The 25,289-nt window shown below is 39.6% G+C and overlaps 1 protein-coding gene across 2 annotated transcripts in view; it reads left to right on the top strand.

The window, feature by feature from the left end:
• CFAP74 (cilia and flagella associated protein 74) overlaps positions 1-25,289 on the top strand; it is a 3,161,205-nt gene that overhangs the window by 2,884,599 nt on the left and 251,317 nt on the right. For both annotated transcript variants that reach the window (XM_044062943.1, XM_044062944.1), the window contains exon 34: positions 23,718-23,872. In XM_044062943.1, coding sequence (XP_043918878.1) covers positions 23,718-23,872 — 155 coding nt within the window. The remainder of the gene's footprint in view (positions 1-23,717; positions 23,873-25,289) is intronic.

Genomic DNA, 25,289 nt, shown 5'->3' with positions numbered 1-25,289 from the left:
TAGCACACAGCCGGGACACCATCCGGTCCCATTGATGCTGTGTTTTTAGCTTTAGAGAGGGTGGCTCTCACCTGGGCATCTGAGATGTTAGGGAGGCTACACTCTGCTGGGATAGTTATTTCTCCTTTTGGGGGAGGAGGAGAATTTGCACTGAACCTGTCTGCCAGAATGTTGGCAATGTCAGTGGGTTCAGTGTATTTTGTGTCATTTTGGACTAACTCTGAGCATATCTGGGAGTTTCCACCCAGGTTTCTAACATAGCTAAAGAAGGCCTTGTGATTGTCTTTTGTGTCATTTGCGATTTTTCTCTCAAAGTTGGCCTTGGATGATTTTATGAGTGATCGTAGTTTTTGCTAGTACTGATCAGAGATGCCTTTCCTTTTAGGGATTTTGCTCTGTCATGTAGTAGCTTCCTCCTTCTGTTGTAAAGTTTGTTTATGGCTGGGGTCCACCAGACCGGTCGCCTGCCTTTGTGGGAATAGGTCTTGGTTTTATTTGGGATTGCATGATCCATGCATTCTTGAAGGTGCCCATAGAAGGCATTTGCAAGGGATTCAGCAGTGTGGGTTGTGGTTTCCACTGGCCCAGGGGCCTTGAAAGATACCACTTCAGTCTTAAGAAGTGTGAAGTTTGCTTTTGAGAAGTTCTTCACTGTGGTCTTTTGTGCAGGGGTGGGGGCGGGATGTGGATTTCCAGTGAGATTAATTTATGGTCTGATCTTACCAAAGATGGATGTACTTCGGTGTGGAGCATTTTGTCCCCATGTTTGTGATGATCAGGTCTAGTATATTGTCTCCTCTTGTGGGAATGGTGACTAGTTGTTCCATTGCATTTGAGTTTATGAATTCTAAGAACCTTTGGGCTAGAGTGTTGGGGCTTGAGTAATGTTCCCAGTCTATGTTTGGGTAGTTGAAGTCTCCCAAAATGATGGTATTTGGAGAGACATTCATACTCTCCAGTGTCTTCAGGAAGGCTGTGTGGGGTTCCTGAGTTTGAGAGGGTGGTCTGTAGCATGCTACAAACTGTAAGGCAGTTTTGCCTATGGTTAGTTGCACCTGGATAGTCTCCGATGCTTCGTGCGTTGCCACTAACCTGGAGGTGTGGATATCTTTGATGAAAATGGATACTCCCCCTCCTTTTGTGGTTCTGTCCAAGTTTTGGGGCCGGAAAGCATGATATGAGGTAAAACCTGATAGTGCTGGGGTGCTCTCAGGAGCCTTGAACCAGGTTTCAGTCACTGCACAGACATCGATGTTCTCCATACTGAGAAGGGCTTCGAGGGCGTGCATCTTGAGGTTTAGACTTCTGGCATTGAGCAGCATTACCCTTAGTTTTTTTCCACTTGTGTTTTCTAGGGAGGTAGGTTTGTCATTTGAGCCTTGCCTAAAAAAGGCACTATGGGGGTGGCAAGAGCCTTGGCCAATATCCGGAAGCATACAGAGATATGCTTGGGGTGGCCAACAACTAAAAATATTCCAATTTGCAGACAGTATTTTATTAACTTTATCACAACCAAAAAAAATACTTACCTGAGTTGTGGAAAATCTTCGCTCAGTTTGAGCAATATTAGGCTACAAAATCAAGGTAAGATTCAAGCACTAGATATAAAAATAATGAAAATAGAACACTGAATGAGAGATTTTATACGGAAAGGCCAGAAACCTTTGGTAGCATGGGACAAACTAAAACTCCCTAGGGATACAGGAGGACAAGCAGTACCTGACCTAGAACAGTATAGTAAAACTTTAAAACTATGCATGTGTACTCGGTGCTAGGATGGATGTATCATACTAAGGTAGATGGAAGGATATAATCTTGGAAATGGAACCAGTAATCAAAGAGGCTGACCTTCTAGGGCTAATATGAGGTAACAGCAACACAAAGCAATCTCAAAAGTATTTTATAACAAACTAGTTCAGAATTAGGGAAAATCAGAAAAAATACTACAACAGAGGAATCAGGATATTTCCCGATAGGTACCACAAAAGAGACAGGAAGGAAAAAGATCAATGGGAATCAGGTACTGGCACAATTTGATGTGCAAGGGAAATTAAAAATTGGGACAGCACAGAAAGAGAATAATCTGCCGGAGGTGAAGCAACTTGAAAACGAGGAGATATTAAGGCAGATCAAAAGGACATACTAGTTAACCCTGGAAAAACATGAGCAGCTTAGCAATGATTGACTATATAGTGAAATTAAGAGAGGGAAGACTAGGATAAGCCCAGGCCATAACATGTTTGAAAACACTGACTATAGAGAAGAAATGGGGTATTTTGAGACATTCCTTGGGATAAAATTAACAAGAAAACATTGGAGTAAATTTATTGGGATCCCAAATGTAGCAACTAAGGCAAGAAAGTACAGAATCTTCTGGTGGATATGCCAACACAGGTTCTTTTATACACAGAGTAGGCTTCCCAGAATGCACCCTGCCTCTAACCCTCAATGATGGAGATGCCAGAAATAGGAGCCAAGAACATATGAATACATATTCTGGAGTTGCAAGGGCCTGTTAAGATTTAAGACAGACTTACAGGTATTACTAGAGCAATTACTGGGTCAGGATACCCAACTAACCAAAGAATTGCTTTTCACTGGTACATTAGGGAACCCACTATCCTACCACTCCTTAGAAAATTTGTGTGGAGAATGTTATTACTTGCTAAAAAACAATAACAATACTTTGGAAGAGCAGGGTGCCCTCAACATTAGAAGAGTTGCTTAGATTAGTGAACTTTGCTAGGCGGGAAGAACAGTGATATCAGAGAAAAGGAGCATAGCAAGATAAGATGTATGTGGTCATTACATAGAAAAAATGCCCCCTCCACCCAACTAATAAACATATCTGGGGGGACATAATTATAGGCAGTGGCAGATTATAATAGGGGCAAAATGAGTGGATGCCTTAGGCCCATGGCAAGCCAACACAATAATATAAGCATAATGCTGCAGAATAAAAATTAAAAATCTGTCTTTTCCAGGGCCCGATGTCTTTTCTCTTCCAGTCAGAACAGGAGGTTCCACCACAGGAGGTTCCCCCACTACAGGCCATAGTAGTGCAAGGTACAGAAAGTAGTAGTAGTAGCTTGTAGTGCAGCACACTGATGTACATTGCACAAGAGTGCAGCATGCTAGATTGGCGCCCACCTCCTGCAGTATTTGAAATGAGTGTGTGTGTGGTACTTGAATGAAGCATTGGTTGCACATTTACTTTGCCTGCAGAATGGAGGATTTGTTTTTACTTATTTGGATCCACTTCTGTAAATATGTGTGTATGTATATGTGTGGGTCAGTGCGTGAAATACTCCAGTGTCAATAGGTAGACAGAATCAAACCCTGTTTTTTTAGCTACAGGAGGCAGAAGCCTTAATCCTTCTTCTGTCTTTTTTTTCCTTTTGGTGATTTAGTGATTTATTTTTCTTTTGTCAATCAGTAAATCACTAAGGATTAAACTAAGCCATTGTCAGTCATTAGTTTCATAGTTTTTATGGTTTACAAAATGCATGTTGATGCAGAACCTAGACAGTTCTTATGTGTTTCCAGTTATGCAGAGCATCTCTGATTTTGCCTCATATTTATTTCCTCTCCTTGAGAAAGTCACTTAACCAGACAGTATTTTGGGGTAGCTGGCAACTGGAAATCTGAGCTAGGTTCTTCAGTGGTTTCCTGTACTGCAAGCCAGTAGCTAACCAGTGTAGTTATGGTGTAAAGGAAGGAAACTGATTGCAGTAAACATCATATGAGGCATGTTCTTTGGATGTAATCCTTGCTTTTCTAGTGCTGTTGAATGCTGACAGTGTGTTTATTAATTAGCTGTGAATAAACTGGACCACATGAAGTATAGGAGTTTAATGTTAATATTTTATCTATGAGTACATTTTTAATTCATCTTGTTTTTGGAGGCACACAGATATGAAATGTACTTTTTTGGGGCTACAAAAGTTTGACTAGCATGTAATGCAGATGAGTAAGGCTATGAGCTGTTAAATAGCTTCTTCTTGTAGTACAGGGTTTGATTCTTCAGCCTTTATTTGTGGCCTATGTGCTTAAGACCAAGTTATTTAGCTAGACAATACTCCTGGGCTGCCCCTGAAAAGAAACGCTTACATCCTGTGAGCTAGCAAATGGGTTACACATTTGTCTTATGAATTCCTACACCTTTCATATTGCTGCAAATTAGTACTTCACTATATGCTAACTGAATATGAATATGAATCTCAGCATGTGCCTTGCAGTTTAATGGGCTGCAACATACATTTTCACTAAGTGTGAGTTTCAAGGGAAGAAAAGTTTACTATTTCTCATGCTAATTCTGTTTTCAATATGAGTGTTTTGTTTAGAAAATGGCTGTTAGTGTTTTGTCTGTAAAATCTGAAATAAAAGTTGTAAATGAAATTCAACACTATCTGATAATTGCAAAAGTAAAAAAGAAAACAGTATGTACACTAACAGTATTGATCAGTGTGTTTATGGTATTTGGGGAAGTATAGCCAGGTCATGAGATAGTTATGGTTGAAATGGGCCTTATTCATTACTCTGCATATTGCCCCATTTGTCCACAGTCCAGCTGTGTTGACTATGGATGTGCATGCGGCAACAATGTAGCATTCTCAGCCCTTCAAGTAGGATAGACCTGTACTAAGTGATGTCAGAAGGAATAGTTATTGCAGATGACAGAGAAAGACATAAGAAGGTCAAAAATGAGAAGTAGGCATGTATGCAACCCCCCTCAAAAAGTAGTATGCTGTGTGACATCCCCTCTGTGGGCCTGTAAACTAGGAGCCTGACTTCTCACCACTGACACTGGAGAGGGACGTTCAATTGGAACAAAATAGATGTATTTCCAAATACAGTTGTCTGCATCAAGCACAATTTCCCTTAAGAGCACACAGGGAGCACACTCAGTCCAGGGCCTGGATTTCTTTCTCTCCCTCTCTCTCTACGGCTCCAGTGAGATGCTCTCTCTCTCTCTTTAGAGGGCCCCAATGAGACTTCCCACTGGTACAGCTGTAGAGTTGAGTCCTCAGCTAAGTGTCCAAGCCAAGTCTTCCGACACCCTGTCTGTGAAACCAGTGGTTTGTGTCCCTGCTGCAAGCAGCTGACACACACACTCTTGGAGATTTGATTTGCAAACACACATACACACCTGGAAAAGGCTAGCACAGATTTACTAGCTATGCCCCCTTCTGCCCAGACTATAAGGTAGTTACATTAGTTACACTGCCACCAGACAATCCAAAGCCAGATACTCTGAGGCTCTTATAAGGATGCCCAATTATACTGAGTGAAATTAATAGTAATACAAATAATAGTGTTTGACTGATACAATAAGGCTTTCATGGCCACAGAGTCACCCAATAGATATAAGTACTCTCAAAGTTTGAAATATTCTCTAAAGGACCAGACACAATGAAAGTTTAAATATATTTAATAATAAATAATAAAAGAAATGAAAGTATAGAATATCTATTTACAATAAACAGAGTTTCAGTCTCAGGAAATATTAAAATAACAGACAAATAGATCCACACAGATACAGAAAAACAGTATTTAACTAATTTCACTATTTTCATGACTGATCTAAAGAATTATTATTTCCTGGTCACTTACTAGAGCAAGGCAAAATGGAGTATGTGAGGGGTCCTTCCTTGTCAGGTTCCAAAAACAGACTACTCTGAGACTTCATTCTCATCTAGTATTAAAACATCATTTTTGTCCTGGATTACAGAATGACATCACATACATCTGGTCATCTGACTTTGGTTTCCATATTACCCACCTTTACTAGTAGCTGACAGGATTTAGCACGTGTCAATAATGCACACATACACACACACACACACACACACACACACACACACACACACACACACATTTGCTAAGATTTGTTGCAGCTTCTGGAAGTCATAAAACCATTTCAACAATTCCACCCTTCAAGGGTAGAAATTAGTTTCTTGCTAGAGACAATACAGCTAGATTCCCAGACATTTTGTCTCTGGCTGCAATCAGAAATGTAAGATACACTCTTTATGGCCTAAATAAAGTAAATTAATTTCATACTATTTTTCAAAGTTAGCTGAACTGAGATTAACCACTTCTCATCCAGTGTTAACATATGTACATTTCCTCAGTTACAACAGTACAGTCTGATATAAATGTATATTGTGTTTCTGTCCACCAGGACACACTTTTGATACATTTTTAACACAAGCAACTTTACAAATACATTTTCAACACAACACCTGTACAAATCAGTTTGATAGACAAATGACATATAATATTTTTACAAAATTCCAGCTAGCTATGCTGGCATATGTTACACATCCACTGCCATACTTCTCCTGGTATAGCTGGCAATACCTCTCACCATCACATCTCTCCCCTTTTTGAAGACTCAATCTAGTTTTTCAAGTGACCCTTGAAGAAACATGGCTTGAGGGACATGAGCATATCTAGGAATACACTAACCTATACCCTGTCTTGAGAATCCATCTGCATTGCATTACTAACCCCATTTCATTGCTGCACTGCCATATGCCTGCAACCCTAGGCTCCACCTTAGTAACTTGGCATTTGGCTGTCTGACTCAATGTAGCAATAAGAGTCCCCTTAGACTCCTCCTGCCTCCAACTGCAAATATTTAGTACAAGGGCCTCCCTATCATGGTAAGTCTTCATGTTAACATGGTACAGTTTGTGCCCCTGCCTAGCAGTTCTGACATGTAGTTAACATCACTGACCATCCTTACCCCTTTGAAGGCTCCCTTCCAAGCTGCCTGCAGCTTATTGTATCTGACAAGAATGAGAACCATAACCTGCCATCCCACAAGATATTCTTGGGCTTGAGCACTCCTGTCATACTTAGCATTTTTCTGCTGTTGGGCTCCTCTAAGGTTCCCTGGGCAAGCCCATCAGCTTCTTAAGCCTTGTCCTGAGGTTTATGACATATGCCACAACAGAGTCCTTGAGGGATTCACACTCACCCCCCACTCATCACAAAGCAAATCTAAAGGCCCCCTCGCCCTATGCCCATGCAGCAACTCAAAGGGTGAAAAACCTGTGGATTCCTGGGGTACCTCTCTGTATACAAACAGCAGATGAGGCAGATATTTGTCCCACTCTCTCTCAAACTGGTCTGCAAATGCTTGTAGCATGGTCTTTAGTATAGAGTTTGACCTCTCCACAGGATCATTAGTCTGGGGTGGTAGGGATGGTCTTTTGGTGTTTCCCCCCACAGTGCAACAGATAAGCCTGCAGGTCTGACATGAAATTGGCACCTCTGTCAGTCATTATTTCTCTCAGGAAATCTACCCTGCTGAAAATCTCTAACAAAGAATTTGCCACCTTCTCTGCCTTGATGGAGAATAGAGCCACCGCCTTAGGGTATCTAGTAGCATAATCTACTACCACCAGAATATACTTCTTCCCTGTAGAGTGTGGAATAATCAGAGGCCCTACAGTATCCATAGCTACCCTCTGAAATGGCTCCTCAATCACAGGCAAAGGCATCAAAGGAGCCTTGACATTGTCTCCTGTTTTGCCTACTTTTTGGCACTGCCCACATGTCCAGCAGTACCCTGTTACATCCCATACAATCCCAGGTCAATAAAAGTTCTGCACAATACGTCTCTTGGTACGCTTTATGCCCATATGACCTGCAAAAGGAATGTCATGGGCTGTGGCTAGAAGTGCCAGACAGTAGGCTCTGGTGCAAAATCATAAATGTATTTTTCTTTTGTTCCTGCTTTCTGTTTTGTATTCCACCCTTAAAAAGGGTAACCTGTTTTGTCCACTGTACTAGTATCACTCCCCTTACCTTTCTCATAGATTGTCTTTTTCGGGGGGTTTGTCATGATTTTGGGTTCAACCCACTCTGTTCGCCCTCTCTATGCTCAGGCTCACTCCGCTTCTCTACCCTACCCCCATTCCCACACATCCCCCATGTCATTACTTTTATACCTTAGAATCCTTGTTGACAGGCCCTCACACATCTTCTAATTATCCAATCCAACCCCTCTCCACCCACATTTCCACAGTCCTATATCTCATTACATCACTCCCCCCTACTACCAATCTATCTGTAGCATAACAACTGTCCCAACCCTCTAATTCACATCCCATTTAACTGCCTTCTCCCACAACTTTTTCTCTGAGTCACCTCCCCTACCAACATCCCAACTCTCACTACTACTTATTCCCTACTGTCCATTACCCATGTCCCACACACATATTTCACCCTCCTTTTACCTCATAACCATTTTATTACTGTACATCTCAACTCTCACCTCCTATCATGCTAACCTTAATCTGTTTCATGGAACCCCTTCTCAAACTGCTCCTTTTCACTACAGGGAACCCTCCCTGCCCTTCCTAATCTCACCCTCCCTTTTCACTTCCTCAGCTATATAAGTATAAAGTCTTTCCACTCTCAATAAAGTCCCATAAGCCAAAACACAATCCTCATAGTTCCTATGTTTATACTACTAAGCCCAATCCACTCTCTAAACCCCTACTTTTAGATGGAGACATTGACCCCATCCCTGCCCCATCCCCACCAACCACAACTAACAACTTTCCAACCAAACCTCTTTATCTATGCCATTAACATTCAGAGCCTACCTAAGAAAGTTACTGAACTGCATTGCTGGATCAACCGTTACTCCCCTCATATCCTAACATCATCAGAAAACTGGTTAAAACCATACATTTCAAATACTGAAATACTTCCTCCACACTATAACTTATATCATCTTGACAGAGCTAACAAAAAAGATGGTGGTGTTGCAATTATGTACACCGAACACCTGACCCTCTCCCCCTTGCCTATTCCTCAGCCAGACTTTCATCCAGCTGAGCATCTCAAACTTAACTGTCACCTCAATCCCTCAAAAAAAAATTGCCATTGCAACTATATACATACCACCTGGTAAAAACATCCCCATACTGGAATCTGTCCTATCATGGATGTCCCAAAACATCACCATCCTTCTTGGTGATGTAAATAATGATTGGCAAAAGATAGACACTCCCTCCTCCACACACATAAACCTCTATGGCTTCTATCAAATTATTACTACCCCTACTCGTTACAACAACAATAATGCTAACTCCTCCTAACTTGGTTCTTCCCTCTGATCCTACCCTGTACCCCTACCCTGTACCACAACCCCAGCACCCTACCTGACTCCCTAAACTACCACCTCCCTACCAAAGTTCTTAGACCCCTCCAAATACTCGAGTTCCACCTCTATAAAGAATGTCGAAACCTCTCTTCCTTTAATGCCAATACCTTTAATGATAGGTTAGCTTCTATTAACTGGTCTCTCCTTAAATACCTTCCCCTCAACAACGCAGTTCTAAATTTCAATCACACATTTCTGGATATCCCTGACTCCTTAGCACCTTTAAGAAAGGTTAGGGTTAAAACTACTTACTCCCCTTGGTTCTCTAAGGATACCCTCTCTCTCTCATGAAAAAAGGGACAAGTATTGGAAGCAATGGTCTCAAATGAAATCCACAGCACTTCTCCAAAAGTATAAAGAACTCTGTAACCTTTCTAAAAAAAACAAATTAACAAGGACAAGAAAGGATACTATTATTATGCCCAATTTACCCAGAACTCTAACCCTAAATAATTTTGGCACTCCATCAACAAAATACTCTACCCAGGCAATCCTACCACCTCCAACCCCTATCTAATACTCATTGCATTGACTCTATTCAAAAACTTACCCAGATGTTCATCCATCTGACAATCCCTCTCCTACCACACAAAAAAATAAACACCCCTTTCTCTCAAACTTGTTTCCACTGCCTGCATAAAATCCCTTCTTCTTAAACTAAAACCTTGCTCTCCTTCTACTGACAACCTCTCACCCCACTTCCTTAAAATCACAGATTACTCCCATAGTCTATCCTGTCTCCATCTTAATTAGCTGTTCCATACAAGAATCTACTGTCCCAGATTCCTGGAAATCTTACACCGTACCACTATACAAAAGAGTTACTCCACAGATCCTTCCAACTAGATACCCATTTCAGTTCTCTGTCCACTATCCAAAATTCTCAAAAAATATATACATAACCAGCTTCTTAAGTATCTAATTGATGGTTATCTCCTAACCCCTACACAGCATGACTTTACACCCAATCATAGTACCTCTGCTGCCCTACTCTACTTCACACATACTGTTGCAGAAGCCATGGACAACAACCGTCTAGTATCCTGTCTCTTTCTCGACCTTTCCAAAGCTTTTGATACCAGCTCTCATTCTAAACTTATTGTCAAACTAGCTGAACTCAGCCTCCCCCCCCCCTATTATTAGCTGGTTCTCTAGCTATCTCTCAAACAGACTCCAGTCTGTTAAATGGCATTCTGCCTGTTCCCCCTTCCTACCTATCCAAACAGGTGTCCCTCAGGGCTCAATCCTTGGCCGTCTTCTTTTTAACATCCTCACTAATGAGCTGCACTCCTCCTGCACATCCTATTCCCTCATACAATATGCTGATGACTCCACAGTCATCTCTATCAGTGATAACATCTCTAATCTCCGTTCCATCACGTAACATACTTTCTCATTGGTAGGAAAATGGCTAACTGAACACCAACTTATACTTAACTCTAAGAAGACTAAGTTCCTACTTTTCCTTCCCAAATCCCTCTCTCACCACAAATCCACTTTTAGCATTCTCTCTCAGTAAAACTCCCATCACAGCTGATCCCCACACCAAATTACTTGGAACTATAATTGACGACCAGCTAAAATTCGACATCCATATGCAACAGTGTATCGAAAAAGCCAACCTAAAACTAGGTCTTCTCTACAGAAATAAAAATTTCCTAGCTCCTAAATTCAGATCTTGTCTTGCTCAAGCCTTTCTCCTCCATTCCATTCTTTATGCCTTTCCTATCCTTACCAATCTCCAGTCACCACTCTTATCCAAACTCAAATAGGCCTATAACAGCATAGCCAGATTTTCCAGTAACCTCCCATACAGATCTTATCATTGCCTCGCAATAAACCAACTCCAATGGCTTGAATTCCACCAACTCCTGCTTCTCTCACAGCTGTAGCTAACTCCCTCCCTACTAAGTAAATTCTTGGCCTGTCGTTCAGTGTCTTCATTAGTATCCCACTGTACTCCAGCTCGCCCACTTCATATCTCAGACCAAAACCTTCCAGATATCGATAAACCTCACAAAAATAGTGGCAAACTCCTTTATAGACACTGTCTCCCAAACCTGGAGTAGGCTACCCCTTTACATACATAACATCACAAGTACCACATGCTTCAACTCTGAAGTTAAAAACTACCTCCTGAACTCAAAAACCTGTTCTTGCCATAATCCTCCATAAAAACTCAGGTACCTCTTCTTGCCATAACTTTTCTAAATCTCTGTTTTCAACCTGTCAAAGTCTTAAACTATAGCTTTCTCATCCATGTAAAAATACCCCTTAAAACTCTACACATCACTTAACAATAAACAGTGATTTGAGACTAGAGCATGACCATCAAAGTTAGAGTTTCACGGTTTTGGACGTTTGCCATTTCCGTAGCTCGCTGTTTTCCGATTCGCTGAAATGGATCTTCGGGCTTCTAATATAGACCCATTGAAAACAATATTGTATGCAAAAATAAATGTTTTTTCGTAGTGAAAATTCTACTTTGCATACTCATTGGATTCATTTGCTACCTCTAATGTAATAATTAACAGTGAACTGAGCCATGAGCATGAAAAGTTGTAAAACTTTATTTTCAAATTTACTTGATTTCATGATTGAGTATGAAAATTGAACTAAGTTGTTAAACTTTATTTTGCATATACATGATTTCATTTGTACCTCTACTGTATACTATACATGTCTCTGTTATCTTTATATATCTCATTTCATTTTTTCTTTTCTGTATGAGCAATACATTTTTATATTTTACTGTATTGTAATCATACTAAAGTTTTGTATTTCTGGACTCCACTGAAAATGGGACAATGGCTCAGTTGGATAAACCCAGTTAGCAAATGGCAAATAAATAAAACAACCATGTGAAAAGCAGTTAGAAGGCAACTGCATAATAAGATATAAATAACTGATTTGTCAGCTTTGGAAGTTATGTACTAAAGCTAAAGGTATTTTAAAAGTTTGCTTATGGTTTCTTATTAAAATAACTTTCTAGATACGAAGATATAAGAATAGGGTATTATTGAAAACAGGTCTATATTATAAAACTGAAAACCCATTTGAGCGAATACCACGACACATATAGCCCGAACCGCAAATATGCCGAACCCCCTAAACCGCAAAATTTAAAATCTCGAATCGTCATAGTCGGCCAGCCCCACCACGCGCTACATACTACCTACCCAAACATAATAAATAAACCACATACATACACTAGCCAAATCCTACTTCTAACCCTACACTAAACCTTACATACATTACCTATCTATGCACTTACCTTAACCAGGACCCTAACCCTAAGGTCCGTAACTATCGCACACTTACCTTATAGAGCTATACCACAGATGGGCCAACCATAACAATTCGACATTTCAAGTTTCGCGGTTTTGGACATTCGCCATTTCCGTAGTTCGCGCAATATGTATCGCTCTTTTCCGATTCGCTCAAATGGATCTTTCGGGCTTCTAATATAGACCCATTGAAAACAATATTGTATGCAAAAATAAATGTTTTTTTCATAGTGAAAACATAAAGTTGGCTGGAAAGGGAGTAAGACAAATGAATGGTTGGGAGTTGGCATAATGGTTAGGGCATTCACCTCAAAGATACAAGGTACAAGGTCTGACTTTCACCTTTGGTTGCTGTCTGGTTATTGTCTGCGTGTTTTAATAGTCTGCAGACTGATTGTGTAGTATCTAGATATGAACCTATGAGCATTCCTAAGACATACTACATTAAAATATATGTGCAGTACTGCAAAATGAGGTGTCAGACTGGAATGATAGTTGGTAGTGCTCAATTAATTTACTGGCAGTGTCTGAAAAAGGATATGTAGCAGAGAGGGTCTGAATCTGATTTCTGCTTTAACCAACATTATTGAGGTTTGTTTTATTAGAAAAAAATGGCTTGAATTTGTTTTCCCTCTCTCAGATATGAAAGTGATACTTTTAAGTTGTTAGGGTAAGGGATTTTACTCACTTGTGTAGCTCTTGTTGTGTATTGTGCAAGTTTTAGTCTGATGTGGACATAATTCATTTTTAGTTGTTAGCACAAGGAAGTTTACTGTGTCATGTAGCTCTATACACTGTGCAAGATTTAAAGAAATTGTATAATGATGAGCAATCCAAGCTGGAGTTCTCTTTTTTCATGCATGACAAGTGCCATTTTATTCACTTATTCCATACATTTTGGATAATAGGTTGAAGTAGTTAGCTGCAGCATTAAGTCTAAAGCATGTGAGAGAGAGAGAGGCAATCCAATTCCTCAAGAAGGGTAAATGTGGAGGTGGGCTGAAAATGTTTGGTATTTCTAGACATAGTACAGTGATAGGCTTTCTTTTGATTTAGAATGGAATAAAATCATAAAGGCGGGATTCTAATGGCTTAAATAGTCAGATGTTGTGCATGATTAACCTGTGTTTTCACAGACTTGATTTTAGCACATAATTCACATTACTTGTTTCCCAAAGACATTTTCAGTCCTGGTAGCGGTATTGAAAAGGTGGGCTATGCCAGATAAGTTCATAGGGGATGGAAATAAAACTTCATGGTGAAAATGGTAGATGTAGTTAATCATGACAAACTCTGCCTTTATTAAAAAAGCTAAATTCCTTCTATCTAGCAACATATCGTAGGTTACATTTATTTATTCTTTTTGTTGAATGCATTAGTCCAACTAAGCTAGTAGCATCTTTTCAGGGGACACCCAAGATAACATTTATAGTACTAGGAGAAATTTGGCCATGACATCAGGGGACTTCTACAAGGTGCCATGGCATCTTTTGCATCCACATGAGCTACCACCAACCCAAACACATGAGGCCCTCGTTTAACATCTCATCCAAAGGATGCCATACTCAGGAGAATGCAACAACAAAGACAAATTTTGTACAGGTCAGTAAATGTGTCCTTTGAACTTTCCAAGGCATGCTTGACATTATTTATTCCCATTTTTGTGGTCCCACACAGTTTAAAAATGTCAAAAACTTGACAGTAGTACAATTAATGTAGTATCAGACAAAATCCAGTGCTCCAAGCAATGGATAGCTAAAATACACAATCACTGAAAACCAGTGACATGGATCTAAGCAATGTAATATCACCAAAAATCCAATGATAATCATCACTGGATTACTGTTGGCAGTAGACTAAGCTGTATGACACATTTTCTGACATGGATCTGATGTCTGGTCATCTGCTTAAGCCACCTTCTCTGAACCTAGAAGCTTCTTTCCATTGAAGACGCTTGTAAGACACTCTCTCTTAGCTGAATCTTCTCAGGTTTGGCTGTTGGCTAGTTTCATCAAGTAGGCAGATAAGTACCCCTATAGGGACTTGCTTTCAATTTTTATGAAAAAAGTGTGTCTTTTTTGTATTTATACCTAAAAGACAGGAGAAGTGTTTGTGTGGTTAATAAATTCCCTGTAAAGATCACTACACTGCCTACTCTTTTGCTTAGGGATAGAACACAACATCCAGTCCTGTTCTATCTGTAAAACTTCCTTACTGTTAGACATAGAAAATCAAAACTGTCAGACTTTAATTTGTAAAATCATGGAACAGGATTCTAGTTCTGCAGAAACCCTCCTCCCTCCAACCCCAAAATAATAAAAGTTTCTAGGTTGGCTTTTGTTTCCATTCCAACACCTTATATGTATTGGCCTTTGATGAGTGACTCCACTGTGTCCATGTCTATGCCCTGGGTCTGTCCATCCACTCCTTTCAACTCCTCTGTTGTTGCTCCTCACAAAGCCACTAAAAGCTGACAGACAGATGTGCCCTCTAAGGCTGCTCATATTTCCAATTAAGGCAGGGGAGAACTACTCTTGCCAGGACCGGAGGAGAGGAACACCCAACCCTTAAAGAGTTGTATTGGGGAAACAGATACCTGGGGAGAAGACCGTATGTCAAAGCACTCTTTTTCAATTGAGACTGATAGGAAGAGTACTCATAAGCTGAAGCAGACAACCACATTTTGATTACTTCTTCTGAGGATTCAAAGGAAGAGTGTTTATTGTTTGCCAAAGTATTCAGTCCCTTCAGTTGGGGTCTGCTGAAAATCTAAAAGAAAAAGGTCCCTTTCTGACTGAATCACACACTGATGTGCAGGAAGTGGTTTTAGATTATACTTCCTAGATTTCCACCCCCGATCACTGGGAATCTAAAAAAGAAGAACATTTATTTTCTGATTCTCCAGTAAAGGAATTATCCTTTTCTGACACTACTGGCAGAAATGGAGTAAAGTTATTTAAGTGGGGAAAAGGAAACTTCTGAGACTCAGTTCAGATATCATGAATTATTACTGATAGATTCTCTGCAACTAGTGGCTATTCCTCCAGTTTTAATATTTTGGAAGATGCCTTTATGCAGCTAGCCCCCAGGAAATCTGACAAACTATACAAAGCCCCACAAATTCCTTCTCTATCTCTCAAAATCAATGTCTTCTTCACAACCTAAGATTTAAAACAGTCTTAAAAAAATCATCTTTCAATCTGTCCCACTAGACTGTCTTTCTAGGCTGTCTCCTAGTGACCTCTCTTATGATGGCTTTCCTTCCTCAGGATGGTTTACAAAGACCAATTCCTAATGTTTTCCCTTCAAGATCTTACAACAGCAAGAGACCGTATCAAGGTTTTAGGATTTATGACCTCTACAATTCTCATTATTGATCTAGCCAGGTTATGTATGAAAACATCAGCAGTTCCTCAAATCAGTCTGTACTCAAAGCCAGCAACTTCTATCTTTTCAAATTCTGGTGATGAATTTTGTCAAATGAGAACTTCATTGGGGAATGAATTAGTTATCCCTCCATCCAGGTCTCCTATTCAACCCCCCCCCTCCCAATCACTTAATTTGTAACCACAGATCCATCAGATTTTGTATGATAAGTTATAATCCAAAGATGTGAAAGTACAGTTCTCTGAAATCAACAGGACTGAAAGAAACACACAAAAATCAAGGAAACAATGGCACTGATAAATGCTGTAAGAACTCTGAACCATCTGTGGCTTCCAGGACCTCTGTTAATCATCAGACAGCAGCACCCTCATGTGGCACATAAACAAGCAGAGGGCACCAGGTCCTACCCCCTTTTGCAGTTCAGTATATCTCTATAGGTTACCTACATTCTGTCATAGCATAATTTTGTGGCAGTCAAGCTGAGCAAGAGTAGGACAGATCCCCATGAATGGAAGTTACATCCCAGGGTCTTCCAGGAGATTATCCACCTGTGGGGAACTCCTCAAATAGCTCTGTTTGCTTCCATACACAACAGACAGATGAAGATGCATGGGATCCTTGCCTAAAGGCATGGATGACAGATGCCTTTTCATTACCATGAACAGGAATGATCCTGCATGCCTTTCCACCCTTTCATCTGATAACCTCAGTCATTTTAAAGATCCAGAAGGACTCTCCAAAAATGATATGGGTGACTTCCTTTTTAGCCCAGGTAACAGTGGTTCTCCCATCTTTCAAAAATGGCCAAGAACAATTACCACAAGCTTCTTCTCTGGATTGACATACTCACATAATGCAAGGGTCCTCTAATTCTCCCCAACCATATAGTTCTTTACCTCATAGCTTTAATGATTGAATACAATACCTTTTAGAAACCATTTCTCTGTGGACAATGCTGCAGGTATTAAAGGAGGCTAAGAAAACTGCTGCTAGGAAATCATATGCAACAAAGTGGAAAAGATTTTGTAGTTAGTGTCATAAGACGGTACCAACTGTCACATGTCTTGTGTATTCAAAGGAGACACTGAGGCATGGGATTGCTTCTAGTCATTTATTGTACATAAACACATCAGGAGCTGCAAGTAGAATATATACTTCGAACTTTATAAGCTTACTGACTGACTCATTACTTCTAACACACTCACATATGCATCTCCAGTCAAGCTAGCACTCACACTGAATGACTATACAAAATGGCAGTGATGTCGCATGTGCCCAGTAACTTATATGCGTGTGCTATCTAGCTACAGTGGCTGACTAGGTTCAAAATACACGCCGATCTACACCACGGTCATTGTAAGGTACAGACACCATTGGTTCTATTTTGTTTCCATGAGTTGCTAAAATCTATCCTTCCTTTCTGTTCTATTAAGATTCTCCTTTTGGCCATTACTGCCTCTCTGCCCATGGATCCCCCATTTTTCCTTTCTGCCTCTCTGCCCATGGATCCTCTATTTCTTCCTTATCTCAGGTTAAAAGTGCCTGAAAAGGGTACTACGTGACATGACAAAAGACTTCAGGAATTCAGATTTTATTATTTCTTGCTTATGAAAGTAGAAAGAAGGGACTATCACTTCCAAAACAAATGCCATTTCTAAATGGCTGTCCTATGCTATCCAGTTGTGCTATTCAGATTGTGGTAAATCACTTCCAGGCAAAGTCTCTGCCCATTCTACTATGGCTATGGATGCATATGCTGCATTTAGAAAGAGGCAGACTCTAGAGTACTTCTAAAGATGATCTAATGATCAACGTAAGACAGCTGTGTAAGTAAGCTTACAATAACGTTAGATGTTTGAATAGATCGCTGTTGCACTATAAATGCCCATCTTCCTTTTCCCCCATTTATTTTTTGACAGAGTGGGGGTTTCCATGTTTCCCTGCTCTTCGAGCACACATTTCTGTCTTCAGAGCTCTATCCTCCTATCCCCTAGGGGGGAAAGAAAGCTCTGAATTTTGGCAATGCATCTAGTTTTAAACCTGCATGCTTTTATGCATAATGGACATGTGGGCACGTGGAAGGTGCCCTAAAGTTATGGAAGCTGCCCAGATGTGTGATCCTTATCAGGATATGTCCCATATATGCTACTTCAACAGTAAGCTAATTGAACATCTGACATTGTAAGTTTTCTTACACAACTGTATTTTCCAAACAATATATTACTAAAATGCACATTCACTGAAACCAGTGACTTAAATCTAAGCAATGTAATATCACTCAGAATCCAATGTTCTAAGCAACATGTGGCTAAAATGCACATTCACTGAAAATAGTAAAGATAATCTGCACATATTACCCAAAATCCAATATTCAAAATAGCACATAGGTAACATACACATCACCAAGACTAATATCATTAATATGGGCCATATAACACCATCCCATAAGCAGTGTTTTAAGTAGCACATAGATGAAATATACATTGCTTGAAACTATTTCTAGTAGTTCCACACACAAAAAACGTATACCATGGCCAAACTCCACAGTGTTTTATATATGGGGTGCAGCCTTCATGCTCCCCAGATATGAGGTTTAACACCCTGAACCCCTCTAAATTTCATAATCTGATCGGAAATCACTGCAAAGTAGAAACATAATATTACCACCTTTACAGGCTGAAAGGTAGTTGCAAGACCCATGGTGCAGAAGGCCATTGAGGAGCCTAGCCCAACTGCCCCAAAGCACTGTCTGGTTAAGTGACTTGGCCAAAGTCACACAACAGGCGAATGGAGACTAAGGGAATAAAAGCCTTTCCTAGATGAAGCATCTTGATAACTGTTCATAGCATTAGCCCTCTGCAATAACCATTTGTACTAATCACCTTAAGTATCCCAAGCACTGAAAACTCATCTTGCAACTAAAGTTCTTCATGGATGAATACATATAGTAGACAAGTACCTTAAAGATATTCAATATAGTCCCAAGTTATATGACACCACATATGCATATTTAATTTTTGCCTTTTGTCACCATTAACATCCTCAGCACCCCTTGTTCTGTTCCACTAGAAATATGTGCAAGTATTTCGGGTATTGAAAATGTCTTACTCATAAATCAGACAAAAAAAAAAAACTAAATTGTGAAGTTGCCCAGTGGCACAGATGGAAAAATCCTTTCTGCACCCCAGACCTTGGTTTGACTAGCGAAGTGAATGCTGGGTGAGGATGGGGGTGTGGTCAATATTGGGCTCAAGCAGGGAGGGAGGCAGCCTAGACTCACTGTACTAAAGCAGCGTTATGAACCTGATGAGCTTTGTGCTGCATAAGCACAATAGGGAGGCTATGCATACAAAGGAGAATGTATGCACCTCCTGAAGGCAGCAGTTACGGGCTCACAAGGTTACTATAGGGTGATGAAAGGTAATGTACATTGCTTGACAGCAGTATGATGGTGCACTAGCATACTTGATCTCCTCACCAGCCCTGGACATGGTCGGGTTGAGCCCAGGTGAGGCTGAGGTCTAGTAGACCCAGTGAATGATGAGAGGACCTGATGTGGCAGCTGATGGTCAGTTACAGTGTGGGATAAAAGGAAAAACAAACTAATATGAATGACAAGATGACAACGGTAATACAAGACATGTAAAACTCTTCTAAATTATAAACAGTACAGATTCCCATTTACAGCAGTTGGCTGTTAGCAAATCAGATTTACATCAGTGATAAAAAATTGGCATTAGATGCAGTTCTGGTTATGATCACAGATATCTATGATTACTTAATGTATGAATGAAATGCAAAGACAACACTGTCATTATCAAGCTGTTCCATTGCCCTTTGTTACTTACTATATTTATTTGCTATCCTTTCCTTTAGACAATTGGACTAGCTGAAGTAAATCCTCTTTAGCCGTTACCCAAATGGTGTAAAAGTGAAGTTAAAAGATTAACAGACATAATCTGATAGCTCTCAGACAGATTAGATTTTTGTATTTATTCTGTAGGCAAACTTATTTATTTATGTATTTGTGTATGTATGTATGTATTTTATTGGCAAGATTTGACTCATGAGGCTAGTGCTCCCTTTCCAAAGAGATCAAATGTGTCATTTATAGTGATTAGGAGGGATGATTTGACCAGGATGCTAGGAAAACTATTATTGTAATAATACAGCATTTTAAGTATGAAAAACTGTAATAAAAAGATGTAATGTGATCCTATCTCGCCTACATTCAATACTGATGGGCTTGGAGCCGCGAGTCGGCTCCGACTCGGCCGTTATAACTAGCACAAAGTCTCTCATTGGCTGGGCCAACCCCTTATCCCAGGATGCACTACACCCAAACCCCCAGATCTCGTTTGCCGCTCTTGGAGTATCGACGTGGTCTCAACTTGGCTGTGGCCAAGTACCCTACTTTTTTGATCTTGTTCTTCATTGCGTTTCTCTGTTGGAGACATTTCCTCAAAAGCTATTTTTATAGATACTTGTTGTTGTTCGGTAATTGTGTGTGACTGGGTTTGTGCTTTTTTGTGTAGTGATCCTTTATTTGGCGGGCTAGGCCCGTTTAAGTTAGAGGGCCTCTGCCCTATCTGGTGTCCCGGCGTTTAAGTTAGAGCCTTTCCCCTCTTTACCTCCTAGTGTGTTGTGGTTTGTCGGTGTGATGTCTTCCAAAGACAAAGAGCATAAGCCATCGGGCTTTAAAAAATGTGTAAAGTGCAGTTACAAAATGTCTTTAACTGACAGGCATGCGATTTGCGTATACTGCCTTGGTGCCAAACACTTGCAAGAATCTTGCAGTGTCTGTCATGCATTCTCTTCTAGAGTGTTGCAGGAGAGAAAAAATAAACTTATCCTGAAGGGTTTAATTAAACCCTCCTTTGAGGAAGATGTTCTTTCTCCCACTGATAAGTCTCAGGCTAAGTCCAAGAAGAAGTATCCGGCTCCATCCTCCTCTTCAGAGCCACCGGCTAAAAGATCCAGGCCTATGTCCCCTTCCTCGGCTCCACTGGTCTCGGAGCCGTTGGAATTGTGATCTAAAACTGTCTCCCTCCTCGGCTCCATTGCTCACGGAGCCGCTAGGTTCGGGGTCGACACTTGGGTCCACTTCTTCGGTTCTGATGGTGTCGGAACCGCTAGAAATTCTAGCTATTTCGGAACCGGTTTCTTCGGCCCCACGACTCTCGGCTCCGAGCCCATCAGTATTGAATGTAGGCGAGATGGATCACATACATCTATCGTTATGGTAAGTACATAACTAAAAGTTTTGAGATATAAGAAAGGTCTCCTGATTCTTTTGCATTAAGTACTGTGGTATCTTTAACATATACCAACTCAGATGGATGAGCTCTTGATTCAGTGACTCTTCTCAAGGACTATGCCTCCATGTACACCAGCCCCCCTTGTGATGTACTTCATTGTTAATACTGGAAAGTGAGTCCAAGCAGCTTGGGGGAAATAACTCACAGATTTCTGATTTTCTCAGCAGCAAGCCTGCTGATCCTTGACACTAAATAGAAGACCTTATTTGTCTTCCATGATGCCAGGCTGTCAGAACAGAAAATTAATGATATGAGCTATTAACAACTTGCTTCTTGTAATCAAGGGTATAGGATTTGGCTCCTTTCACCTACGTTTGCCTAATGTGTGATTCTGGAGGGCCTATATTAGAACATTGAAGTTTCAAAACTTCGAATGTTCTAATATCGAACCCTATTCAGCGAAAGCTGAAAATATCAAAGCAACAGAAAACATTTTTCCTAGGGAAAGAATTCGGTTGTCCGTTTGTTGCTTCGGTATTTTCAGCACTGTGGTGGAAGGTTACGGGTCGGGGTTCAGATAAGAGTGCGATTGAGTGTGGGTTAGGTTAGTTAGGGTTAGGGTGCGGGTTAGGTATGTGTACGATTGTGTGAACATGAGGGTTACAGTGGGTTTGAGCACGAGTTTGGTATGTGTGCAATTGTGTGGATGTGAGGGTTAGGGTGGGTTAGGTGAGTTAGGGCGCAGGTCAGGTAGGTGTGCGATTGTGTAGACGTGAGGATTAGGGCAGGGTAGGTGAGTTACAGTTAGGGTGCGGGTGAGGTGAGTGTGCAATAGTGACGGACCTTAGGGTTAGGGTTTGGGTTTAGGTAAGTGGATAGTTAGTGGTGTATGTATAGTTTAGTGTAGGGTTAGGTGTAAGATTTTAGGTGTATGTGTGTGGATTACTGTTTGTTTGGTGCACTTGTGTTGTGTGTATGTTTTGGAACAGCAAATTTTTTCCAAGGGAAAAAATACGCTGTTCTGTATGTTCGATGTTTTCAGCTTTCACTGAATAGGGTTCGATATTAGAACATTCAAAGTTTTGAAACTTCACTGTTCTAATATAGACCCAATTCTGAATAAGTCACTTGAACAGACAGTGCTTTAAAGTCACCCCTGAATGGGAGCATTTGCGTCCAGTGGTCTTACCTGGTTATCAAATGTATAACATAAAAATAAGTAACTAAAATGTGTAATACAAATAATAATGTATTGACTAATTAATACTCCAGTATATGTAAAATAATTGACTTTTGGGATAGCTATACCATTAGAGTCTTGAATTTCTACAGAGTTAACTTTATAAATCTCACTTATATATTGCTTCTAGGAGCATAATGTGAATTTTAGCTAAATTTATTGTTAAGTGTTTTGTTTATATACCAATCTTGTATTGCAGCAGAATCTTTCAAGAGTTGTAACTGTATTTAAAGGAACCACTTCCTCTGTGAAATTGCAGATCATCTGCACAGAGCTCATCAGTTAATCCTCACAAATCAATGTTAAGGTATGAAACAAACAATGTGAACAACAGTTGTCCAAGATAGATTTGTGGTCAGCTCCTGTTGTAAGACAACATTTTTGTGATAACTCATTACCTGCTTTAACAGTTATATACTGATCAGAGTGGTAATCTCCAATCCAAGTTGGAGGGGGGGGTAACCTTGACCAGTGATTTTATTTATATTCATTCATTTATGTATTTATCTGTTCACCTACTATTCTTTTATCTGTTTGTAAATTGGGTAGTTGGATTGGCCCTCGAATCCTTTTCAGACACAATCCAGGCGCAATAGTAGTCACAAGCAATAAGACAGACAAAGATATAAAATGCTGAATGTGACATTATAATACAATGCATGGAGTTTTATATAAAGTTACAAATAAATTGTTAAAGTAAAAGGCTAAGACTTTTTAGTTTAAAAGTTCTTTTAGGGTCAATGGAGAGCTGTCATTTGCTCATTTTCTGATGGTGCTTAGATACTATGCCCATCACTGAAGCCAGGTGGACTACTTGACTGTATTGCTGAATGTAGCTGATTAAAACTGTTGATTGATTGTATACATTTTTGTTGATTTTGCTGAGTATTGGAAGAATATGATACGCCTACATTTTTTGCAGAATCTGGACTGCTCTTTTATAGGTACTGCCTTTTTTTTTTTTTTTTTTTTAGGAGTGTGAGATGTATCTTTCAGAGATGGAGGTGTTAGAAGTGTCTGTTGTAAAGGGGTGTATGCTGTAAATGTTATTTCCATTTGTGTAACTTTAGGTTGCAGTGCTTTATTGCTGAGTTTTCCTTGTTTCATTGATGAAGGAAGAGTTTTTAAAGCTGTTAAGAGCACAGACTTCACTGAAGTAAAATGTTGGTTTATATTTGTTTTCTCTCTTATTTACAAGTCTTACAATTTCTATAATTTTGTTAATCATACAATTCTGCTGTAATAGTCTTGAAAGTTTATTTTTTATCACTGACTTGGTACATCTAACATTGCTTGGTTATTTTGTGAGACTTTCAGTAACTTGAACATGTTTACCAGACATTTATTTTTAACATCCTTAGGTATACAGAACTTCAGTGGCCTCAGTGTATTCAGTGTCTCTCCAATAGAAGGCATAATAGGACCAAACAAAAGCCACGAGATAAATGTTACCTTCAGTCCTGATCATGAGAGCCTGCATTACATGGATACCCTGAGGGTGCAGCTCTTTGACAAGGTGGGATTGCAAAAACATTTGCACTTCTTGTGTAGATATCCTTTGTTCTGCCACTTTCAGCATGTGGTGGCATTCTCTGTCCACATCCCAGATAGATACACTATTTCTGTTGTTACACATTACAGTGGTAATGTGATGTATTAAATCTAATCTATATTTTGCAGGACCCATGCTTTTAACCTGCATAGTCGTAAAGAATGTTTGTTGTCGTAAAGAATGTAAAGGAAATTCCCCCAATTGAGCCATTGGTGTCAAAAATTGCTCACATATCCACTAGTAGAAGGTTGACTTTGATTAGTCCATACTTATATGCTGTCTATGGTTTATGTATGACTGTTATTTAAATATTTTTTTTTCTGTTTAATTATTTTATAGTTACTGAAGTGTTATTCCACATAAACTAAGCAAATAACTCTGTTGTACATTGCAGGATGTGTTTGATCACCACTGCATAACATGTAATATGTTAAAGGAGCATATTATTCCAGATAATAATGCTGTTACTTAACAAGCATTTTTAGTTGTATATATTTGAAGTCCACAGAGCACTTTTGTAGCATTTGATTTGCAGTGTTTGGTCCACGGTGGGCTGTCTCAGAAAATGAGAAACAGATAAGGATAAGCAAATTGAAATTAATAATTCTAATGATTTTAAACTATGACTCTTATTATTAAAATAACTCATAGTCCTTAAAATCATTTTTGAAGAAGCTACAGAAACCAGACAAAACACCCAGTACTAGTTAATGAAGAATAAAATACTTGGAAACTACTTTAAATGTTCAAATTTCACAAAGTAAAAGTAGAGAGATACCTGAAATAACTAAGACACTACTAGCAGCAACTCAAATTATATTGTTTAACAGATCTTAGAGACATATGGTCCACCTGAGGAGTGTTTAACAAATATGATTTCCATTTATTGAAACAGAAGCCAGACAAAGGCAGAACGATAGACATTAGTTTTATCTCAGTAGTAATGAAAATAAAAGAACCACTTTAGAAAGAAGGAAATAGCAACAAGAAAAAAAGGAAGATAACTCTATATATAGACGGATTGATAGATCTAGTTATATAACACACACAAACACGCACGCATGCTTTTTATTTGATATCCTTTGTCATGTGTTTTTCTGGGGATCAAGTCTCAGTTTTTTGTCATGATCTCTACTCCTGTTGAACACAAGTTGTGATGCAAAGCAAACCATTATTATTCAAGCAGTAAACTACAGTAAGCAAGATAAATGGATAAAACAAATGAAATGACTGTTGAAGTCAGTGTAGAATGGACAATAAACTTTCTTAAATAGAAAAAGTACACTTCTGCAAAAGCGTAAGTACATTTTGTCATAGAGTAGATGCCCTTTTGTGTCCATGCCTAACCATAGTTGTACTTTCATGGTCAGGAATACATTTT

This window comes from Protopterus annectens, chromosome 2.part1 (assembly GCF_019279795.1).
Source record: "Protopterus annectens isolate FY-2018-M chromosome 2.part1, PAN1.0, whole genome shotgun sequence".
In the NCBI taxonomy this organism is placed as follows: domain Eukaryota; kingdom Metazoa; phylum Chordata; order Ceratodontiformes; family Protopteridae; genus Protopterus; species Protopterus annectens.
The sequence above is the reverse complement of the archived record's forward strand: the minus strand, read 5'-3'. Positions and strand labels throughout refer to the sequence as shown.